Here is a 21768-nt window from a genome sequence, read left to right as displayed (position 1 = left end):
GTAGGCTGCCCTCCTCTATTGCCGCAGGTAGGCTGCCCTCCTCCATTGCAGCAGGTAGGCTGCCCTCCTCTATTGCCGCAGGTAGGCTGCCCTCCTCCATTGCAGCAGGTAGGCTGCCCTCCTCTATTGCCGCAGGTAGGCTGCCCTCCTCTATTGCCGCAGGTAGGCTGCCCTCCTCTATTGCCGCAGGTAGGCTGCCCTCCTCTATTGCCGCAGGTAGGCTGCCCTCCTCTATTGCCGCAGGTAGGCTGCCCTCCTCTATTGCCGCAGGTAGGCTGCCCTCCTCTATTGCCGCAGGTAGGCTGCCCTCCTCTATTGCCGCAGGTAGGCTGCCCTCCTCCATTGCAGCAGGTAGGCTGCCCTCCTCTATTGCCGCAGGTAGGCTGCCCTCCTCCATTGCAGCAGGTAGGCTGCCCTCCTCTATTGCCGCAGGTAGGCTGCCCTCCTCCATTGCAGCAGGTAGGCTGCCCTCCTCTATTGCCGCAGGTAGGCTGCCCTCCTCCATTGCAGCAGGTAGGCTGCCCTCCTCTATTGCCGCAGGTAGGCTGCCCTCCTCTATTGCCGCAGGTAGGCTGCCCTCCTCTATTGCCGCAGGTAGGCTGCCCTCCTCTATTGCAGCAGGTAGGCTGCCCTCCTCTATTGCCGCAGGTAGGCTGCCCTCCTCTATTGCCGCAGGTAGGCTGCCCTCCTCCATTGCAGCAGGTAGGCTGCCCTCCTTTAATAACCTTAACCCTGGCTCGTAGAGTATAATTAGAAAGAGGTGCAGACCGTTAAGTTCTCTCTTCAGAGATCCATGTGATCCGTAATCATGCTAATTGTCATTACTCAGCCCTATTCTTGCCATCTCAGCGCTGCAATCTATGGTTTTGATTAACAGGTGTATTATTGCTTGGCTACTCATGAAATGTCAGCACTTTAACCTTTTTGGCAAGATAAAACACAGTCCATAAAAACACATCGGACTGTCATTTCCAGATCAGAAGCAAACAAGACAACACACTGAAAGCATAATGTGCAGGTTGAGGAGGAAAAGTGTTAGTAGGCTGAAACCAGGACGTGGTGGAGGCTGAAACCAGGACGTGGTGGAGGCTGAAACCAGGACGTGGTGGAGGCTGAAACCAGGACGTGGTGGAGGCTGAAACCAGGACAACGACAATTTACTCTTGTCTAGTTACCCTCTCCAACTTCAATGGTCAGTTGGCATTTAATGCCCTGCATGTGAGTTCTCTGCTACTTGGCTCAACTGAAGTGTTCCCACTACTCTTTTCACTTGTGTAGAGAAGACAATATTTTTTTTGTGCAGACTAAATAGGGTTTTCTAAAACATATAATGCACGACAAATAATTTCCATGTTTCATAAGTTGTTATTCACTGTCAAACTGTCCTGATGATAACACTTCTGACAGCAGAGCTACATAAAATTGTCAGACTCCAGCCACCCATGTCACAGATGCGTTATCTCTGCTACTGCATGGCAAGCAGTACCGATGCACCAAATCTGGAACCAACAGGACCCTTAACAGCTTCTTCCCCCAAGCTGTAAGTCTGCTAAATAGTTAACCAATAGCTACCCGGGAATATCTGTAAATACCCTTTTTGCACTAATCTCTTTTGACTCATCAGATACGCTGTTACTGTTTATTATCTATCCCGTTGCCAAAGCATCAGCTACTCTTCCTGGGGTTCAACAAAATGAAGGCAGTTTATACAATTGTGTGCCCTCAGGCCCCTACTCCCCCACTACCACATATCTATAGTAGTGTGTGAGTGTGTGCGCACGTCTGTGTGTGTTTATGTTGCTTCATAGTCCCCGCTGTTCCGTAAGGTGTTTTTTCAATCAAATTTTACTGCTTACGTCAGTTACCTGATGTGGAATAGAGTTCCATGTATTCATGGCTCGATGTAGTACTGTGTGCCTCCCATAGTCTGTTGGACTATGGGAAGAATTGGGGAAGAGACTTCTTGCGGCATGTCTTGTGGGGTATGTATGGGTGTCCGAGCTGTGTGCCAGTAGTTTAGACTGACAGCTTGGTGCATTCAACATGTCAATACCTCTCATACATATAAGTAGCGACGAAGTCAATCGCTCCTCCACTTTCAGCCAGGAGAGATTGACATGCATGTTATTAATATTAGCTATGTGTACATCAAAGGGCCAGCGGTGCTGCCCTGTTCTGAGGGCCAGCCGTGCAGCCCTGTTCTGAGCCAGATGCAATTTTCCCTAAGTCTCTTTTTTTGTGGCACCTGACCACACGACTGAACAGTAGCCAAGTTGCGACAACTAGGGCCTGTAGGACCTGTCTTGTTGATAGTGTTGTTAAGAAGGCAGAGCATCGCTTTATTATAGACAGACTTCTCTCCATCTCAGCTACTAGTGCATCAATATGTTTTGACCATGACAGTTTACAATCTAGTGTTGCTCCAAGCAGTTTAGTCATCTCACCTTGCTCAATTTCCACATTATTCATTACAAGATTTAGTTGAGGTTTAGGGTTTAGTGAGTGTTTTGTTCCAAATACAATGCTTTTAGTTTCAGAATTATTTAGGGTTAACTTATTCCTTGCCACCCACTCTGAAACTAACTGCAGCTCTTTGTTGAGTGTTGCAGTCATTTCAGTCGCTGTAGTAGCTGACGTGTATAAGTGTTGAGTCATCCGCATACATAGAAACTCTGGCTTTACACAGTCAGTGGTATGTCGTTAGAATCAAGAATCAGTATCAGGAATCTTTACTTACTGGATTATATTTGAGACTTCCATTAAAGAACACCCTCTGTGTTCTGTTAGACAAGTAACTCTTTATCCACATTATAGCGGAGGGTGTAAAGCCATAACACATGCAGTGCCTTGCGAAAGTATTCGGCCCCCTTGAACTTTGCGACCTTTTGCCACATTTCAGGCTTCAAACATAAAGATATAAAACTATATTTTTTTGTGAAGAATCAACAACAAGTGGGACACAATCATGAAGTGGAACGACATTTATTGGATATTTCAAACTTTTTTAACAAATCAAAAACTGAAAAATTGGGCGTGCAAAATTATTCAGCCCCCTTAAGTTAATACTTTGTAGCGCCACCTTTATTACAGCTGTAAGTCGTTGGGGTATGTCTCAAGTTTTGCACATCGAGAGACTGACATTTTTTCCCATTCCTCCTTGCTAAACAGCTCGAGCTCAGTGAGGTCATTTGTGAACAGCAGTTTTCAGTTCTTTCCACAGATTCTCGATTGGATTCAGGTCTGGACTTTGACTTGGCCATTCTAACACCTGGATATGTTTATTTTTGAACCATTCCATTGTAGATTTTGCTTTATGTTTTGGATCATTGTCTTGTTGGAAGACAAATCTCCGAGTCTCAGGTCTTTTGCAGACTCCATCAGGTTTTCTTCCAGAATGGTCCTGTATTTGGCTCCATCCATCTTCCCATCAATTTTAACCATCTTCCCTGTCCCTGCTGAAGAAAAGCAGGCCCAAACCATGATGCTGCCACCATGTTTGACAATGGTAGGTTCAGGGTGATGAGCTGTGTTGCTTTTACGCCAAACATAACGTTTTGCAAAAAAGTTCAATTTTGGTTTCATCTGACCAGAGCACCTTCTTCCACATGTTTGGTGTGTCTCCCAGGTGGCTTGTGGCAAACTAAACAACACTTTTTATGGATATCTTTAAGAAATGGCACTCTTCCATAAAGGCCAGATTTGTGCAATATACGACTGATTGTTTTCCTATGGAAAGATTCTCCCACCTCAGCTTTAGATATCTGCAGTTCATCCAGAGTGATCATGGGCCTCTTGGCTGCATCTCTGATCAGTCTTCTCTTGTATGAGCTGAAAGTTTAGAGGGACGGCCAGGTCTTGGTAGATTTGCAGTGGTCTGATACTCCTTCCATTTCAATATTATCGCTTGCACAGTGCTCCTTGGGATGTTTAAAGCTTGAGAAATCTTTTTGTATCCAAATCCGAAACTTCTTCACAACAGTATCTCGGACCTGCCTGGTTTGTTCCTTGTTCTTCATGATGCTCTCTGCGCTTTTAACGGACCTCTGAGACTATCACAGTGCAGGTGCATTTATACGAGACTTGATTACACACAGGTGGATTGTATTTATCATCATTAGTCATTTAGGTCAACATTGGATCATTCAGAGATCCTCACTGAACTTCTGGAGAGAGTTTGCTGCACTGAGAAAGGGGCTGAATAATTTTGCACGCCCAATTTTTCAGTTTTTGATTTGTTAAAAGAGTTTGAAATATCCAATAAATGTCGTTCCACTTCATGATTGTGTCCCACTTGTTGTTGATTCTTCACAAAAAAATACAGTTTTATATCTTTATGTTTGAAGCCTGAAATGTGGCAAAAGGTCGCAAAGTTCAAGGGGGCCGAATACTTTCACAAGGCACTGTATGTTCTTCCACAGTGACTATCATCAACAATGTAAAAGCTGCACTGAAGTCTAACAAGACAGCCCCCAAATCATTCTATCATCAATTTCTCTCAGCCAATCATCAATATCGTCTGCTATTATCCTCAGTAATTTTCCATCCAGATTGTCAGACCCCGGTGGCTTGTCATTGTTGATAGACAAATCAAATCAAATTTATTTATATAGCCCTTCGTACATCAGCTGATATCTCAAAGTGCTGTACAGAAACCCAGCCTAAAACCCCAAACAGCAAGCAATGCAGGTGTAGAAGCACGGTGGCTAGGAAAACTCCCTAGAAAAGCCAAAACCTAGGAAGAAACCTAGAGAGGAACCAGGCTATGTGGGGTGGCCAGTCCTCTTCTGGCTGTGCCGGGTAGAGATTATAACAGAACATGGCCAAGATGTTCAAATGTTCATAAATGACCAGCATGGTCGAATAATAATAAGGCAGAACAGTGAAACTGGAGCAGCAGCACGGCCAGGTGGACTGGGGACAGCAAGGAGTCATGGAATGGTCCTAGGGCTCAGGTCAGTTGAAACTGAGCAGCAGCACGGCCAGGTGGACTGGGGACAGCAAGGAGTCATCATGTCAGGTAGTCCTGGGGCATGGTCCTAAGGTCCTCCGAGAGAGAGAAGGAGAGAATTAGAGAACGCACACTTAGATTCACACAGGACACCGAATTGGACAGGAGAAGTACTCCAGATATAACAAACTGACCCCAGCCCCCGACACATAAACTACTGCAGCATAAATACTGGAGGCTGAGACAGGAGGGGTCAGGAACACTGTGGCCCCACCCGAGGACACCCCCGGACAGGGCCAAACAGGAAGGATATAACCCCACCCACTTTGCCAAAGCACAGCCCCCACACCACTGGAGGGATATCTTCAACCACCAACTTACCATCCTGAGACAAAGCTGAGTATAGCCCGCAAAGATCTCCGCCACGGCACAACCCAAGGGGGGGGGCGCCAACCCAGACAGGATGACCACATCAGTGAATCAACCCACTCAGGTGACGCACCCTCCAGGGACGGCATGAGAGAGCCCCAGCAAGCCAGTGACTCAGCCCCTGTAATAGGGTTAGAGGCAGAGAATCCAGTGGAAAGAGGGGAACCGGCCAGGCAGAGACAGCAAGGGTGGTTCGTTGCTCCAGAGCCTTTCCGTTCACCTTCCCACTCCTGGGCCAGACTACACTCAATCATATGACCCACTGAAGAGATGAGTCTTCAGTAAAGACTTAAAGGTTGAGACCGAGTTTGCGTCTCTGACATGGGTAGGCAGACCGTTCCATAAAAATGGAGCTCTATAGGAGAAAGCCCTGCCTCCAGCTGTTTGCTTAGAAATTCTAGGGACAATTAGGAGGCCTGCGTCTTGTGACCGTAGCGTACGTGTAGGTATGTACGGCAGGACCAAATCAGAGAGATAGGTAGGAGCAAGCCCATGCAATGCTTTGTAGGTTAGCAGTAAAACCTTGAAATCAGCCCTTGCTTTGACAGGAAGCCAGTGTAGGGAGGCTAGCACTGGAGTAATATGATCAAATTTTTTGGTTCTAGTCAGGATTCTAGCAGCCGTATTTAGCACTAACTGAAGTTTATTTAGTGCTTTATCCGGGTAGCCGGAAAGTAGAGCATTGCAGTAGTCTAACCTAGAAGTGACAAAAGCATGGATTAATTTTTCTGCATCATTTTTGGACAGAAAGTTTCTGATTTTTGCAATGTTACGTAGATGGAAAAAAGCTGTCCTTGAAATGGTCTTGATATGTTCTTCAAAAGAGAGATCAGGGTCCAGAGTAACGCCGAGGTCCTTCACAGTTTTATTTGAGATGACTGTACAACCATTAAGATTAATTGTCAGATTCAACAGAAGATCTCTTTGTTTCTTGGGACCTAGAACAAGCATCTCTGTTTTATCCGAGTTTAAAAGTAGAAAGTTTGCTGCCATCCACTTCCTTATGTCTGAAACACATGCTTCTAGCGAGGGCAATTTTGGGGCTTCACCATGTTTCATTGAAATGTACAGCTGTGTATCATCCGCATAGCAGTGAAAGTTAACATTATGTTTTCGAATAACATCCCCAAGAGGTAAAATATATAGTGAAAACAACAGCGGTCCTAAAACGGAACCTTGAGGAACACCGAAATTTACAGTTGATTTGTCAGAGGACAAACCATCCACAGAGACAAACTGATATCTTTCCGACAGATAAGATCTAAACCAGGCCAGAACTTGTCCGTGTAGACCAATTTGGGTTTCCAATCTCTCCAAAAGAATGTGGTGATCGATGGTATCAAAAGCAGCACTAAGGTCTAGGAGCACGAGGACAGATGCAGAGCTCGGTCCGATGCCATTAAAATGTCATTTACCACCTTCACAAGTGCCGTCTCAGTGCTATGATGGGGTCTAAAACCAGACTGAAGCATTTCATATACATTGTTTGTCTTCAGGAAGGCAGTGAGTTGCTGAGCAACAGCCTTTTCTAAGATTTTTGAGAGGAATGGAAGATTCAATGGGCCGATGTGGGTCAAGGTTTGGCTTTTTCAAGAGAGCTTTATTACTGCCACTTTTAGTGAGTTTGGTACACATCCGGTGGATAGAGAGCCGTTTATTATGTTCAACATAGGAGGGCCAAGCACAGGAAGCAGCTCTTTCAGTAGTTTAGTTGGAATAGGGTCCAGTAAGCAGCTTGAAGGTTTAGAGGCCATGATTATTTTCATCATTGTGTCAAGAGATATAGTACTAAAACACTTGAGCGTCTCTCTTGATCCTAGGTCCACGCAGAGTTGTGCAGACTCAGGACAACTGAGCTTTGAAGGAATACGCAGATTTAAAGAGGAGTCTGTAATTTGCTTTCTAATAATCAGAATTTTTTCCTCAAAGAAGTTCATGAATTTATCACTGCTAAAGTGAAAGTCATCCTCTCTTGGGGAATGCTGCTTTTTAGTTAGCTTTGCGACCGTATCAAAAAGGAATTTTGGATTGTTCTTATTGTCTTCAATTAAGTTAGAAAAATAGGATGATCGAGCAGCAGTAAGGGCTCTTCGGTACTGCACGGTACTGTCTTTCCAAGCTAGACGGAAGACTTCCAGTTTGGTGTGGCGCCATTTCCGTTCCAATTTTCTGGAAGCTTGCTTCAGAGCTCGGGTATTTTCTGTGTACCAGGGAGCTAGTTTCTTATGAGAAATGTTTTTAGTTTTTAGGGGTGCTACTGCATCTAGGGTATTGCACAAGGTTAAATTGAGTTCCTCAGTTAGGTGGTTAACTGATTTTTGTCCTCTGGTGTCATTGGGTAGACAGAGGGAATCTGGAAGGACATCAAGGAATCTTTGTGTTGTCTGTGAATTTATAGCACGACTTTTGATGTTCCTTGGTTGGGGTCTGAGCAGATTATTTGTTGCAATTGCAAACGTAATAAAATGGTGGTCCGATAGTCCTGGATTATGAGGAAAACATTAAGATCCACAACATTTATTCCATGGGACAAAACTAGGTCCAGCGTATGACTGTGACAATGAGTGGGTCCAGAGACATGTTGGACAAAACCCACTGAGTCCCCGATGATGGCTCCGAAAGCCTTTTGGAGTGGGTCTGTGGACTTTTCCATGTGAATATTAAAGTCACCAAAGATTAGAATATTATCTGCTATGACTACAAGGTCCGATAGGAATTCAGGGAACTCAGTGAGGAACGCTGTATATGACCCAGGAGGCCTGTAAACAGTAGCTATAAAAAGTGATTGAGTAGGCTGCATAGATTTCATGACTAGAAGCTCAAAAGACCGGTAAATTGAAATTTGCTATCGTAAATGTTAGCAACACCTCCGCCTTTATGGATGCAATATGGTCACTAGTGTAGCCAGGAGGTGAGGCCTCATTTAACACAGTAAATTCATCAGGCTTAAGCCATGTTTCAGTCAGGCCAATCACATCAAGATTATGATCAGTGATTAGTTCATTGACTATAATTGCCTTTGAAGTAAGGGATCTAACATTAAGTAGCCCTATTTTGAGATGTGAGGTATCATGATCTCTTTCAATAATGACAGGAATGGAGGTGGTCTTTATCCTAGTGAGATTGCTAAGGCGAACACCGCCATGTTTAGTTTTGCGCAGGTCGAGGCACAGACACGGTCTCAATGGTAATAGCTGAGCTGACTACACTGACTATGCTAGTGGCAGACTCCACTATGCTGGCAGGCTGGCTAACAGCCTGCTGCCTGGCCTGCACCCTATTTCATTGTGGAGCTAGAGGAGTTAGAGCCCTGTCTATGTTGGTAGATAAGATGAGAGCACCCTCCAGCTTGGATGGAGTCCGTCAGCAGGTCAGGCTTGGTCCTGTTTGTGGGTGAGTCCCAAAAAGAGGGCCAATTATCTACAAATTCTAACTTTTCGGAGGGGCAGAAAACAGTTTTCAACCAGCGATTGAGTTGTGAGACTCTGCTGTAGAGCTCATCACTCCCCTAACTGGGAGGGGGCCAGAGACAATTACTCGATGCCGACACATCTTTCTAGCTGATTTACACGCAGAAGCTATGTTGCGCTTGGTGATCTCTGACTGTTTCATCCTAACATCGTCCGACGTGGATAACAATATCTCTATACTCTCTACACTCGCCAGTTTTAGCTTTAGCCAGCACCATCTTCAGATTAGCCTTAACGTCGGTAGCCCTGCCCCCCAACAATAATCTTTTCACCTTTTCCACGCTGACTTAACAGAATTCAAAAGTACAATTCATGTCTTTCATAATTTGGTCCGATAGACTGTGTAGTGTCATATACCCTGACCCTAAAAATGAACGCAAGAGAAGTGACACAATTTCACCTGGTTAATATTGCCTGAACCTGGATTTCTTTCAGCTAAATATGCAGGTTTAAAAATATATACTTCTGTGTATTGATTTTAAGAAAGGCATTAATGTTTATGGTTAGGTACACATTGGAGCAACGATGGTCCTTTTCGCGAATGCGCACCGCATCGATTATATGCAATGCAGGACACGCTAGATAAACTAGTAATATCATCAACCATGTGTAGTTATAACTAGTGATTATGATTGGTTGTTTTTTATGAGAAGTTTAATGCTAGCACAACTTACCTTGGCTTACTGCATTTGTGTAACAGGCAGGCTCCTTGTGAGACAGGTGGTTAGTGCGTTGGACTAGTTAACTGGAAGGTTGCAAGATTGAATCCCAGGCTGACAAGGTAAAATCTGTCGTTCTACCCCTGAACAAGGCAGTTAACCCACCGCCTAGGCCGTCATTGAAAATAAGAATGTGTTCTTAACTGACTTGCCTAGTTAAATAAAGGTGTAAAAATAAAAATAAAATTTAAAAAAATCTGCAAAATCGGAGTCCAAAAATAGATTTTCGATTTGTTATGAAAACTTGAAATCATATGAATGTCATCGCTTACAAGCAAGTTATTGACTTTATGTTACGACAAATGAGTGTGGAGTCAGGCGCAGAGAGCAAAAGATGAAAAAACACGCCTTAATGTCCAGGAAAAATAACATGAACAAAAGTAGGAAAACAAATGATCAGAAATAATAACGGACAGCGCGAAAACCCAAAATACAAAAAAATACACTCAAACACAGAACAGACGAACAAGCCCGCACGAAACAGAAGCGGGCTGAACAAACTATATATAACCCCACCCTAACAACCAAACAAGAAACAGGTGATACCAATCAGACAAAACCAAAGGAACACAGAACGGACTGGTGATAGCTAGTAGACCAGTGACGACGACCGCCGAGCGCCACCCGAACAAGAAGGGAAGTCACCTTCGGTAATATTCGTGACAGTACCCCCCCCGACGCGCAGCTCCCGCAGCGCGCCGACGCCGTTGGGACGACCCGGGGCCGAGGCGCCGGGCGATCCGGACGGAGGCGATGGAACTCTCTCAACGTAGATGGCTCTAGAATATCCCTCACCGGAACCCAGCACCTCTCCTCCGGACCGTACCCCTCCCAGTCAACGAGGTACTGCAAGCCCCTCACTCGGCGTCTCGAGTCCAGAATAGCTCGTATCGTGTACGCCGGGGACCCCTCGATGACCAGAGGGGGCGGAGGAACCTCCGGAACCTCACCTTCCTGCATGGGACCAGCTACCACCGGCCTGAGAAGAGACACATGAAACGAGGGGTTAATACGATAATACGAAGGAAGTAATAATCGATAACAAACCTCGTTTATTCTCCTCAGGACTTTAAATGGCCCTATACACTGCGGACCCAGCTTCCGGCAGGGCAAGCGGAGGGGCAGGTTTCGGGTCGAGAGCCAGACCCTGTCCCCAGGTGCAAACACGGGGGCCTCACTGCGGTGACGGTCAGCGCTCTTCTTCTGCCTTAGCTTGGCGTAATGACTCTTGGACAGCCCTCCAGGTCTCCTTAGAGCGCTGCACCCACTCCTCCACCGCAGGAGCCTCAGTCTGGCTCTGATGTCACGGTGCCAGGACTGGCTGGTACCCCAACACGCACTCAAATGGTGACATGTTGGTAGAGGAGTGGCTTAGTGAGTTCTGGGCTATTTCTGCCCAGGGAATATATCTCGCCCACTCCCCTGGCCGGTCCTGGCAATACGACCGCAGAAACCTACCCACCTCCTGGTTCACTCTCTCCACCTGCCCATTACTCCCCCGGGTGATACCCTGAGGTCAGGCTGACCGAGACCCCCAGACGTTCCATAAATGCCCTCCATACACGGGAGATAAACTGGGGGCCCCGATCAGAAACTATATCCTCGGGCACCCCGTAGTGCCGGAAGACATGGGTGAAAAGAGCTTCCGCAGTCTGTAGGGCCGTAGGGAGACCGGGCAATGGGATAAGACGGCAGGACTTAGAGAACCGATCCACAACGACCAGGATCGTTGTGTTACCCTGAGAGGGGGGAAGGTCAGTAAGAAAATCCACCGATAGATGGGTCCACGGCCGTTGTGGAACGGGAAGAGGTTGTAATTAACCTCGTGGCAGGTGTCTAGGAGCCTTACTCTGGGCGCACACCGAACAGGAGGAGACATAGAATCGCACATCCCTCCTCAAAGTGGGCCACCAGTACTTCCTCTGAAGACCTCGCACTGTCCTAAAAATACCTGGGTGACCTGACGAGGGTAGACAATGAGCCCATCGAATCAATTGATCACGAACAGCAAGCGGCACGTACCTACGACCCTCCGGTCACTGTGGAGGCGCAGGTTCCTCCCTTAGCGCCCGCTCGATGTCCACATCCCATACTACTGGTGCCACCAGCTTAGCTGCCGGAATGATGGGAGTAGGATCGATGGACCTGTCCTCAGTGTCATAGAGTCTTGACAGCGCGTCGGCCTTAGTGTTGAGGAAACCTGGTATATACGAGATAGTAAAACGAAATCTGGTGAAATACATGGCCCACCTTGCCTGACGAGGATTCAGTCTCCTAGCTGATCGGATATACTCCAGGTTACGGTGGTCAGTCCAGATAAGGAAAGGGTGCTTAGCCCCCTCAAGCCAGTGTCTCCACACCTTCAGGGCCTTAACCATAGCCAACAACTCCCTATCCCCCACATCATAATTCCGCTCCGCTGGCCCGAGTTTCTTCGGGAAAAAAAGGCACAGGGGCGGAGCTTCGATGGCGCACCCGAACGCTGTGAGAGCACCGCTCCAACCCCAGCCTCGGATGCGTCCACCTCTACTATAAATGCCAAAGAAGGGCCCGGATGCGCCAACACCGGCGCCTCAGTGAACATCGCCTTCAACTTACGAAAAGCTCCGTCCGCCTCTGCTGACCACTGTAAACGCACCGGCCCCCCCCTTCAGCAGTGAGGTAATAGGGGCAGCTACCTGACCAAAATCCCGGATAAACCTCCGGTAGTAATTGGCAAACCCCAAGAACCGCTGCACCTCCTTTACCGTGGTCGGAGTCGGCCAATTACGCACGGCATTTACGCAGTCACCCTCAATTACCAACCCAGAGCTGGAAATGCGATAACCCGGGAAGGAAACTGATCGTTTGGAAAACTCACATTTCTCCGCCTTCACATACAGGTCATGCTCCAGCAGTCATCTAAGAACCTTGCGCACCAGAGATGCATGCGCAGTGTGTGTAGCGGAGTAGATCAAAATATCGTCAATATACACCACTACACCCTGTCCGTGCAGGTCTCTGAGAATCTCATCCACAAAAGATTGAAATATAGCTGGAGCATTCTTTAAACCGTATGGCATGACGAGGTACTCATAATGGCCAGAAGTAGTGCTAAATGCAGTTTTCCACTCATCTCCTTCCCGAATACGCACCAGATTATAAGCACTCCTGAGATCCAGTTTAGTGAAGAACTGTGCTCCGTGAAATGATTCCACTGCCGTAGCAATGAGAGGTAGTGGGTAACTAAAACCCACCATGATGGAATTTAGACCTCTATAATCAATACACGGACGCAAACCACCATCTTTTTTCTTCACAAAAAAGAAACTCGAAGAGACAGGTGACATGGAGGGCCGAATGTACCCCTGTCCCAGAGCCTCGGTGATATAAGTTTCCATAGCCACCGTCTCCTCCTGGGACAAAGGATACACATGACTCCTGGGGAGTGCAGCGTTACCCTGGAGGTTTATCACGCAATCCCCCTGCCTATGGGGTGGTAATTGGGTCGCCTTCTTTTTACTGAAAGCGATAGCCAAATCGTCATACTCAGCTGGAATGCGCACGGTGGAAACCTGGTCTGGACTCTCCACCGTTGTCGCACCGATGGAAACCCCTACACACCTGCCTGAACACTCATCAGACCACCACTGGAGAGTTCCCTGTTTCCACGAAATCGTAGGATTATGAACAGCTAGCCAGGGAATCCCCAGCACCACTGGAAACGCAGGTGAATCGATAAGGAACAAACTAATTCGCTCCTTGTGATTCCCCTGCGTAATCATCTCCAACGAAATTGTGGCTTTCCTCACCAGCCCTGACCCTAGTGGTCGACTATCTAAAGAGTGCACGGGAAAAGGGGGTCTACTTTTACTAACGGAATCCTCAACCTCTGAGCGAGTCCGATCTATAAAGTTTCCAGCTGCACCGGAATCTATCAGTGCCTTATGCTGGAGAGAAGGAGAATAAACAAAACAATAAACAAAGAAACAAATTAATAAGAACATGTGACCAACAGGAAACTCTGGGAGAGTGTGGTGCTTACTCACCTGGGGTGACCGAGGAGTGTTCTGCCTGCCTTCTCGATTCCCAGATGAATTCCTCCAGCACCGACCAGACGTGTGCCCTCTCCGGCCACAACTGGTACAGGAGGAGCTTCCTCCTCCGATCTCCCTAGACGCGGACCCTCCTAGCTTCATCGGGATAGGAGCAGGAGGGTCAGGAGGTAGAACTGACAGGATCCTTTCAGAACGTCCGCGAGCAGCTAGCAGATGGTCCAACCGGATCGACAGGTCTATCAGTCCATCCAGGCTAAGTGTAGTGTCCCGACAGGCCAGCTCCCTGCGGACGTCCTCTCTCAGGCTACACCTGTAATGGTCTATCAGGGCCCTGTCGTTCCACCCTGCTCCAGCGGCCAAGGTCCGGAACTCCAGCGCGAAGTCCTGCGCGCTCCTCGTCCCATGTCTGAGATGGAACAATCTCTCACCCGCCGCTCAACCTTCTGGAGGGTGATCGAACACAGCCCTGAAATGGCGGGTGAACTCCGGGTAATTGTCCTTCGCTGAGTCGGGCCAGTTCCAGACCGCATTAGCCCACTCCAGGGCTCTACCCATAAGGCATGTGATGAGGACCCACACTCTCTCCTCGTCCGAGGGAGCCGGCCGAACGGTGGCCAGGTAGAGGTCTAGTTGAAGCAGGAATCCCTGGCACCCCGTCGCTGCTCCATCGTACTCCCTCGGAGGCGTAATGCGCAGAGCGCTGGAACCAGATCCAGATGGGGGAGATGGTAGAGCTGCTGGTGGGAGGGTCGGTGGGGTAGTAGGGAGCCCATTCCTCTCCCAACGATCCATCCTCTCCATCATTTGATCCATCGCTAATCCTAGTCGATGGAGGATGGACGTGTGATGAAGGACTCTCTCCTCCATAGTGGGAAGAGGAGTGGTCGCTGCTCCTGCTGACTCCATATTGTGGTGCGGGCTTCTGTTACGACAAATGAGTGAGGTGTGGAGTCAGGCGCAGAGAGCAAAAGACGTGGGAAAAAACACGTTTTAATGTCCAGGAAAAATAACATGAACAAAAGTAGGAAAACAAATGATCAGAAATAATAACGGACAGAGCGAAACCCAAAATACAAACAAAATACACTCAAACACAGAACAAGAAGCCCGCACGAAACAGAAGCGGGCTGAACAAACCCCCACCCTAACAACCAAACAAGAAACAGGTGATACCAATCAGACAAAACCAAAGGAACACAGAACAACGGACCGGTGATATATTCGTGACACCCGAACAAGAAGGGAAGTCACCTTTATGGGACTTTGTTTCTCACAGTTGTGAGTCTGTCAAGGTAAGTCCCACACCTGGATTGTGCAACATTTGCCCATTATTCTTTTCAGAATTCTTCAAGCTCTGTCAAGTTGTTTGTTGATCATTGCTAGCCAACCATTTTCTAGGTCTTGCCATAGATTTTCCAACTAAATTTAAGCCAAAACTATACGTCGGCCACTCAGGAAAATTCACTGTCTTCTTGTTAAGCAACTCCAGTGTAGATTTGGGCTTGTGTTTTAGATTATTGTCCTACTAAAAGGGGAATTAATCTCCCAGTTTCTGGTGGAAAGCAGACTGAACCAGGTTTTCCTCTAGGATTATGCCTGTGCGTAGCTTAATTCCATTTCTTTTTTATCCTGAAAAACTCCCCAGTCCTTAACGATTACAAGCATACTCATAATATGATGCAGCCACCACCGTGCTTGAAAATATGTGGAGTGGTACTCAGTGATGTGTTGTGTTGGATTTGCCCCAAACATAACGCTTTGTAATCAGGACAAAAAGTTAATTGCTTTGCCACATTTTTTGTCAGTATTAATTTAGTGCCTTGTTCCAAACAGGATGCATGTTTTGGAATATTTTAATTATTTACAGGCTTTCTTCTTTTCACTCTGTCAATTAGGTTAATAATGCGGAGTAACTACAATGTTGTTGATCCATCCTCAGTTTTCTCCTATCACAGCCATTAAACTCTGTAACTGTTTTAAAGTCCGCATTGGCCTCAAGGTGAAATCCCCAAGCACTTTCCTTCCTATCCGGCAACTGAGTTAGGAAGGAAGCCTGTATCTTTGAAGTAACTGGGTGTATTGATACACCATACAAAGTGCAATTAATGACGTCACCATGCTCAAACAGATATTCAATGTCTGCGTTTTATATTTTCACACATCTACCAATAGGTGCCCCTATTTGACAGGCATTGGAAAACCTCCCTGGTCTTTGTGGTTGAATCTGTGTTTGAAATTCACTGCTCAACTGAGGGACCTTACAATTATCTGTATGTGTGCGGTACAGAGATGAGGTAGTCATTCAAAAATCACGTTAAACAATATTATTGGTGCTTACCTATGGAACAGCAAGAGGAACTTCCCCTCCCTACCTTCAGGCTATGCTCAAACCCTACACCTCAACCCGAGCAGTCCGTTCTGCCACCTCTGGTCTCATGGCCCTTCCACCCCTACAGGAATGTAGCTCCTGCTCAGCCCAGTCAAAAGCTCTTCTCTGTTCTGGCTCACCAATGATGGAATCAGCTTCCCCCTGAATCTAGGACAGCATAGTCTCTGCCCATCTTCTGAAAACATCTGAAACCCTACTTCTTCTAACAGTATCTTTAAAAAATCCATCATGTATGTACCTTTTGTCATTCAAATTGAGAATTTTACCAACCATTAGGCACTTGGAGTCATATTCAGTAATGTCTGGAATAGAATACAGTGAATTTGTAGAGTTCCTAGTCCTTAAAGAAGGCAGGGCCAAGCTCAAAACGGTTCTGAACAATCACAGACCAATATATTGTCTCTGCAAGTCCTGCCCCCTACTCTCTATTTACCAATCAACATCCGCTTTCCGAGCTGCCTGCCCACGTCACTTTATGTGGCTGGGCTCAGCCAACCGGCTTGCTCCTTACCGCTGACGTCACTAACTAGACAGTTCCCTCCAGCAGCAGAGCGCTTCATTTTCTCATCTGCTTTTGTGCTAAAATGGAGGCTGGCCCCTTACCTTAAGTGGATTGCCTTCCTGGTCGAGTTTAGATGTTGACATGCAATAAAGCTGGAATCAGGATGGTTGTGGATGCACCTAATTCCAATGGGCCTTTCCAGCCGGTGGCTCTTATGCACTTCAGAGGTACGTAGGAACCATTGTTACATTTTGTCCTCGAACAGAGACAGCATTTCTCTATCTGTTCCCCTCCGCTGGTTATTGGCTGATTTGTTACCAAGATGGGAAGATAAGCTTTAAGGGTCTTTGTTTCAGAAGGATAGCCGTTTTGGAAAGGGTTTTATTGTTTCCTTATAGTGGATCAGGGGATGATTTTCTTAGGGATTGCAGGCAGAGCTACATGAAAAGATTGAGAAAAGGCTGGTTTTTCTACTCCCTCTGCCCATCCCCCGCACAGCCCAGTGAGGTCATAGCCTAGGGAAGGTTTTCATTATGTTTCCCTCTGTGTGTTTTGAGAGTGTATGTTTTTAATATCTTTGTAAGAGTTTTAAGAGGTTGTACGGCAGACTCGGCCTGTGTTCGTTACCTCTTTTTTTTTTCTGGCCCATGGTTTGTCACACTCCAGTTAATCTGGGCACAAATTGTCCAGAGGTGTGTAGATTACTGCCTCCGCTGCAGTAGCCCCTTTTCTGCTTCTGCTGCCTCCCCGCCCTTATCTGTCTTCCTCTTCCCAACGGAGGAGAGGTCGCCACCGCCAAAGAAGGGCAAAAGCCTGGTATTTCCCTCCCCTGAAACAACAAACCTTTGAGAGTCAGTTAGTAGGCTAATAGGCTAGCAGTAGGCTAATAGGCTAGCAGTAGGCTAATAGGCTAGCAGTAGGCTAATAGGCTAGCAGTAGGCTAATAGGCTAGCAGTAGGCTAATAGGCTAGCAGTAGGCTAATAGGCTAGCAGTAGGCTAATAGGCTAGCTGCTATCGCATTTACTAAGCTCTGGGCTAGCCAGCACACTGAGTCAATAGCACGCAGACATGGCCTGTTCTGGAAAGGTGGGCCTATGCCCCCAACTTCTGTGAAAGCCAATGGAGTTGGTGGTGTTGAATAAGATCCATTATGCCGTGGGGGGAGTTATTGATTTGGTTCTGAATTGGAGTCGACCAACACCCCAACATTGAATGACATTCATTTGTTTTGAACAATCAAGTGGTCTCTCTCCCTCTTATCCCCAGTGTCCTTGTAAGACATCGGAGGCTCCCTCTTGCTAATATACTAGGGGAAAAGGCAGTAGAAAGGCCTTAGGTGTATTATTCAGAAAGAAAGGTACAATGGAAATGTGGAGAATGCGATGGGTGCATTGTTTTGCTTATGAGGCATGCTTGACCTATTCAGAGCCCATGTCTTTGCCAGTGACCTGTCAAAGTAATATAACAAGTAAATTTCACTGGTCCTTTGTGGCTGTTGGTAAAGCATGGCACTTGCAACATCAGGGTCATGGGTTTGATTCCCATTGGGGCCACCCATATGAGAAGAAAAAAAATGCATGCATGCATGCATGGTTGTAAGTTGCTTTGGACTAAAGTTTCTACTAAATGACATTATAAACCGGGTAGTTTGAGTCCTAGATGCTGATTTGGCTGAACTCCGTTGTATATTTAAGCAATAGGGCACGAGGAGGTGTGGTATATGGCCAATATAGCACACCTAAGGGATGTTCTTATGCGCAACACGGAGTGACTGGATACAGCCCTTAGCGCTTGTATTTTGGCCATAAACCACAAACCCCTGAGGTGCCTTACTGATATTATAAACTAGTTACCAACGTAATTAGCAGTAAAAAATAAATATTTTGTCATACCTGTGGTATAGCACAGCTGTCAGCCAGTCAGTATTTAAGGCTCGAACCACTCAGTTTATAACAGACCTTATGTCACATTGGCGCTCCTTGCTAAACCCGTTTTAAAGGTTGCAATACCGCTATCTTGAAATAAACAACCAAAATGTTTGCCTGGAAAGTTTTTCACAACTTAAAGTACCCCCTACTGAAACAGATTGCGATTTTTGTGAACTTTTATGTGATTATGACCTACGGAAATGTCACTCTTAACCCAATGTGACTCCCATTACTGCTGTTATTATAGTCACGTAAAGATGATCAAGGCTGCCTCTCTGACACTTTTGTCCTATAGTAATGGGGGTTACATCAGGGTTAATGTAGATGCTTTTATCTCTCTTGCACATCCCGTTAGAGGGTATTTTAGGCACATGTACAGAAACTTTATCAGCAAGCGTTTTTGTAATTGGAGTAGTCTGCGCATGACATAGGCAAAGTAAGGGTGCATGCAGGGCTGGTGATTTAACAGACAGTGGCACTGTTAGATTACTTTAGGATGCATTATTGATCCATCATTCTGTCCCTTGTTTCCCTGCGATTTAACACAAATCTGTAAGTGATTGGATGGCTGAAAGAAATGTCACTGCCTTATTACTTTGCCCAATCCAAACAATGTGGATTTGTGAGTCCTTTCTGATGTATTCAAACTGAGTCTTTGCCTAGTGTCAAATACCCACCAGCAGCAATGGAATGCCGTTTGAATCTTTGCGTGTCAAATAACTTGTTGACCAATCAAGACCTGAATGATGTCACAATCGTTTAACACATTCATACATTTTTTTTTACGTAGTTATTACTCATTTATTACAATCACTTGTATTTCATATGTCTCAACGACACGCATGCTATGATGCTGGTAAAATTTTGTCTCGTGCACCTGCCGCACGAGCGCAAACACACTTCCCCCAAGCTCTGGACAGTGCTGGTCATAAAGCTAGCAAAATTACAATCTGTTTCAGTAGCTATAGTTAGCAAGCAAACTATCTAGCAAGGTGTCATCATTTGAAATACCCCTAATTTATAAGACCGTTCTTATTTGATTAATGGTGGTTGGACCCACCTATGTGAAGCTAGCCACAATAGTGAACTTTGCGGTTTGCCTTCAAAATAAGTCTCTCTATGGAAGTGATGCACTTTAATACAAATAGTGGAATAGATCGTGCAAAACGATATACAAACAAATGACAAATTGTTGACATCTGTTGAAATCCCGCTGGATGTATTAGACTTTAGAATTGCATTGGTGGCGTACTTATTTCACTGTACAGCATTAACCTATGGATGGTGGATCAATGACATGGGGTATCAGTCGACTCCGTGACACCCAGAGAACATTAGCGTCTTAGCTCTTATTGCGGGACTCTGAAACAACTTTGAATTGAGGCACATTTATTGTACCGGTCAACCTACTATGTGTATTGAACAGTATTCCAGAGGAAAAACAATATAAGTAATGGCTCTGTGACATCTGCTGATGTAAAAAATAGCTTTTATAAATACGTTTGATTGACAATGTATGTTTTGGAGCCTGATAACTCCGAGGAGTGCTTTGGGGGGAAGAAAGCAATTGGGTACTGAGAAGACCCATTTCATTGATCTCCAATCCTTCGGTAAGTCTGTACAGTGCAATATGAATGTCAATATGCACAATAGGCTGACTGGGGAGGTGATTTCCCACAGTCAAAGTCCCGCAATAAGAGCTACGATGCTCATCTGGGTGTCACCGAGTAGACTCATACCCCATTTCACTGCTCCACATTTCAATAGTCCAACCCTGTTTAATATTATCTAGTCTAAATATGGAATGATTCCACCAATTTGTAACCTTCAACATCACTTTCTGATAGAGGTCGACCGATTTATACATTCTTATTTTAAAAATGTATTTGTAATAATGACAATTACAACACGACTGAATTAACACTTATTTTAACTTAATGTAATACATAATATAAAAATCAGTTTGGCCTCAAATAAATAATGAAGCATGTTCAATTTGGTTTAAATAATGTAAAAACAAAGTGTTGAAGTAAAAGTGCAATATGTGCCATGTAAAAAAGCTAACGTTTGAGTTCCTTGCTCAGAACATGAGAACATATGAAAGTTGGTGGTGCCTTTTAACATGGGACTTCAATATTCCAAGGTAAGAGGTTTTAGATTGTAGTTAATATAGTATTTATAGGACTATTTCTCTATACCATTTGTATTTCATATACCTTGGACTATTGCATGTTATAGGCACTTTAGTATTGCCAGTGTAACAGTATAGCTTCCGTCCCTCTCCTCGCCCCTACCTGGGCTCGAACCAGGAACACATCGACAACAGCCACACTCGAAGCAGCGTTACCCATCGCTCCACAAAAGCCATGGCCCTTGCAGAGCAATGGGAATAACTACTCCAAGTCTCAGAGCTAGTGATGTTTGAAACGCTATTAGCGCACACCCAGCTAACTAGCTAGCCATTTCACCTCAGTTACACCAGCCATCAGGCTGATAGGCTTGAAGTCATAAACAGCGCAATGTTTGAAGCACAGCAAAGAGCTGCTGGCAAAACGCACGAAAGTGCTGTTTGAATGAATGCATATGAGCCTCCTGCTGCCTACCATCGCTCAGTCAGACTGCTCTCTCAGACTTAATTATAACCTAATAACACACAGAAATATGAGCCTTTGGTCATTAATATGGTCGAGTCCGGAAACTATCATTTTCGAAAACAAAACGTTTATTTCAGTGAAATACGGAACCGTTCAGTAGGCATTGGTGTTTATGGTTGGGTACAGTCGTCCAATGATTGATTTTTTTTCCCCCCGCAAATGCGCTTTTGTTAAATCATCTCCCAGCGTTGCATCAATTTATATGCAGCAGGGTAGTCTTGTGGTTAGAGCATTGGACTAGTAACCGGAAGGTTGGAAGTTCAAATCCCAGAGCTGACAAGGTACAAATCTGTCGTTCTGCCCCTGAACAGGCAGTTAACCCACTGTTCCTAAGCTGTCATTAAAAATAAGTATTTGATCTTAACTGACTTGCCTAGTTAAATAAAGGTAAATAAATAAAATATGCAACGCAGGACACGCTAGATAAACTAGTAATATCATCAACCATGTGTAGTTATTAACTAGTGATTATGACTGATTGCTTTTTATAAGATAAGTTTAATGCTAGCTAGCAACTTACCTTGGCTTCTACTGTATTCGCGTAACAGGCAGGCTCCTCGTGGAGTGCAATGAAGGCAGGTGGTTAGAGCATTGGACTTGTTAACTGTAAGGTTGCAAGATTGGATTCCCCGAGCTGACAAGGTGAAAATCTGTCATTCTGCCCCTGAACAAGGCAGTTATCCACCGTTTC

The 21768-nt window shown here is 45.7% G+C and overlaps 1 protein-coding gene across 3 annotated transcripts in view; it reads left to right on the top strand.

Moving 5' to 3' along the window:
- Nucleotides 1-21768, top strand: part of LOC135508466 (serine/threonine-protein phosphatase 2A 56 kDa regulatory subunit gamma isoform-like) — a 61431-nt gene that overhangs the window by 11095 nt on the left and 28568 nt on the right. The window contains exon 1 of one of the 3 annotated variants that reach the window (XM_064928674.1): nucleotides 16537-16721. The exons of the other annotated variants lie outside the window; for them this stretch is intronic. Coding sequence (XP_064784746.1) covers nucleotides 16628-16721 — 94 coding nt within the window. The 5' untranslated portion in view covers nucleotides 16537-16627. Of the gene's footprint in view, nucleotides 1-16536; nucleotides 16722-21768 lie in introns of those variants that run through there. 3 annotated transcript variants of the gene reach the window in all.

Source organism: Oncorhynchus masou, chromosome 21 (assembly GCF_036934945.1).
Source record: "Oncorhynchus masou masou isolate Uvic2021 chromosome 21, UVic_Omas_1.1, whole genome shotgun sequence".
NCBI classification, from domain to species: Eukaryota; Metazoa; Chordata; class Actinopteri; order Salmoniformes; family Salmonidae; genus Oncorhynchus; species Oncorhynchus masou.
Note: the sequence above shows the minus strand (reverse complement) of the source record. Positions and strands in the feature narration are given on the sequence as shown.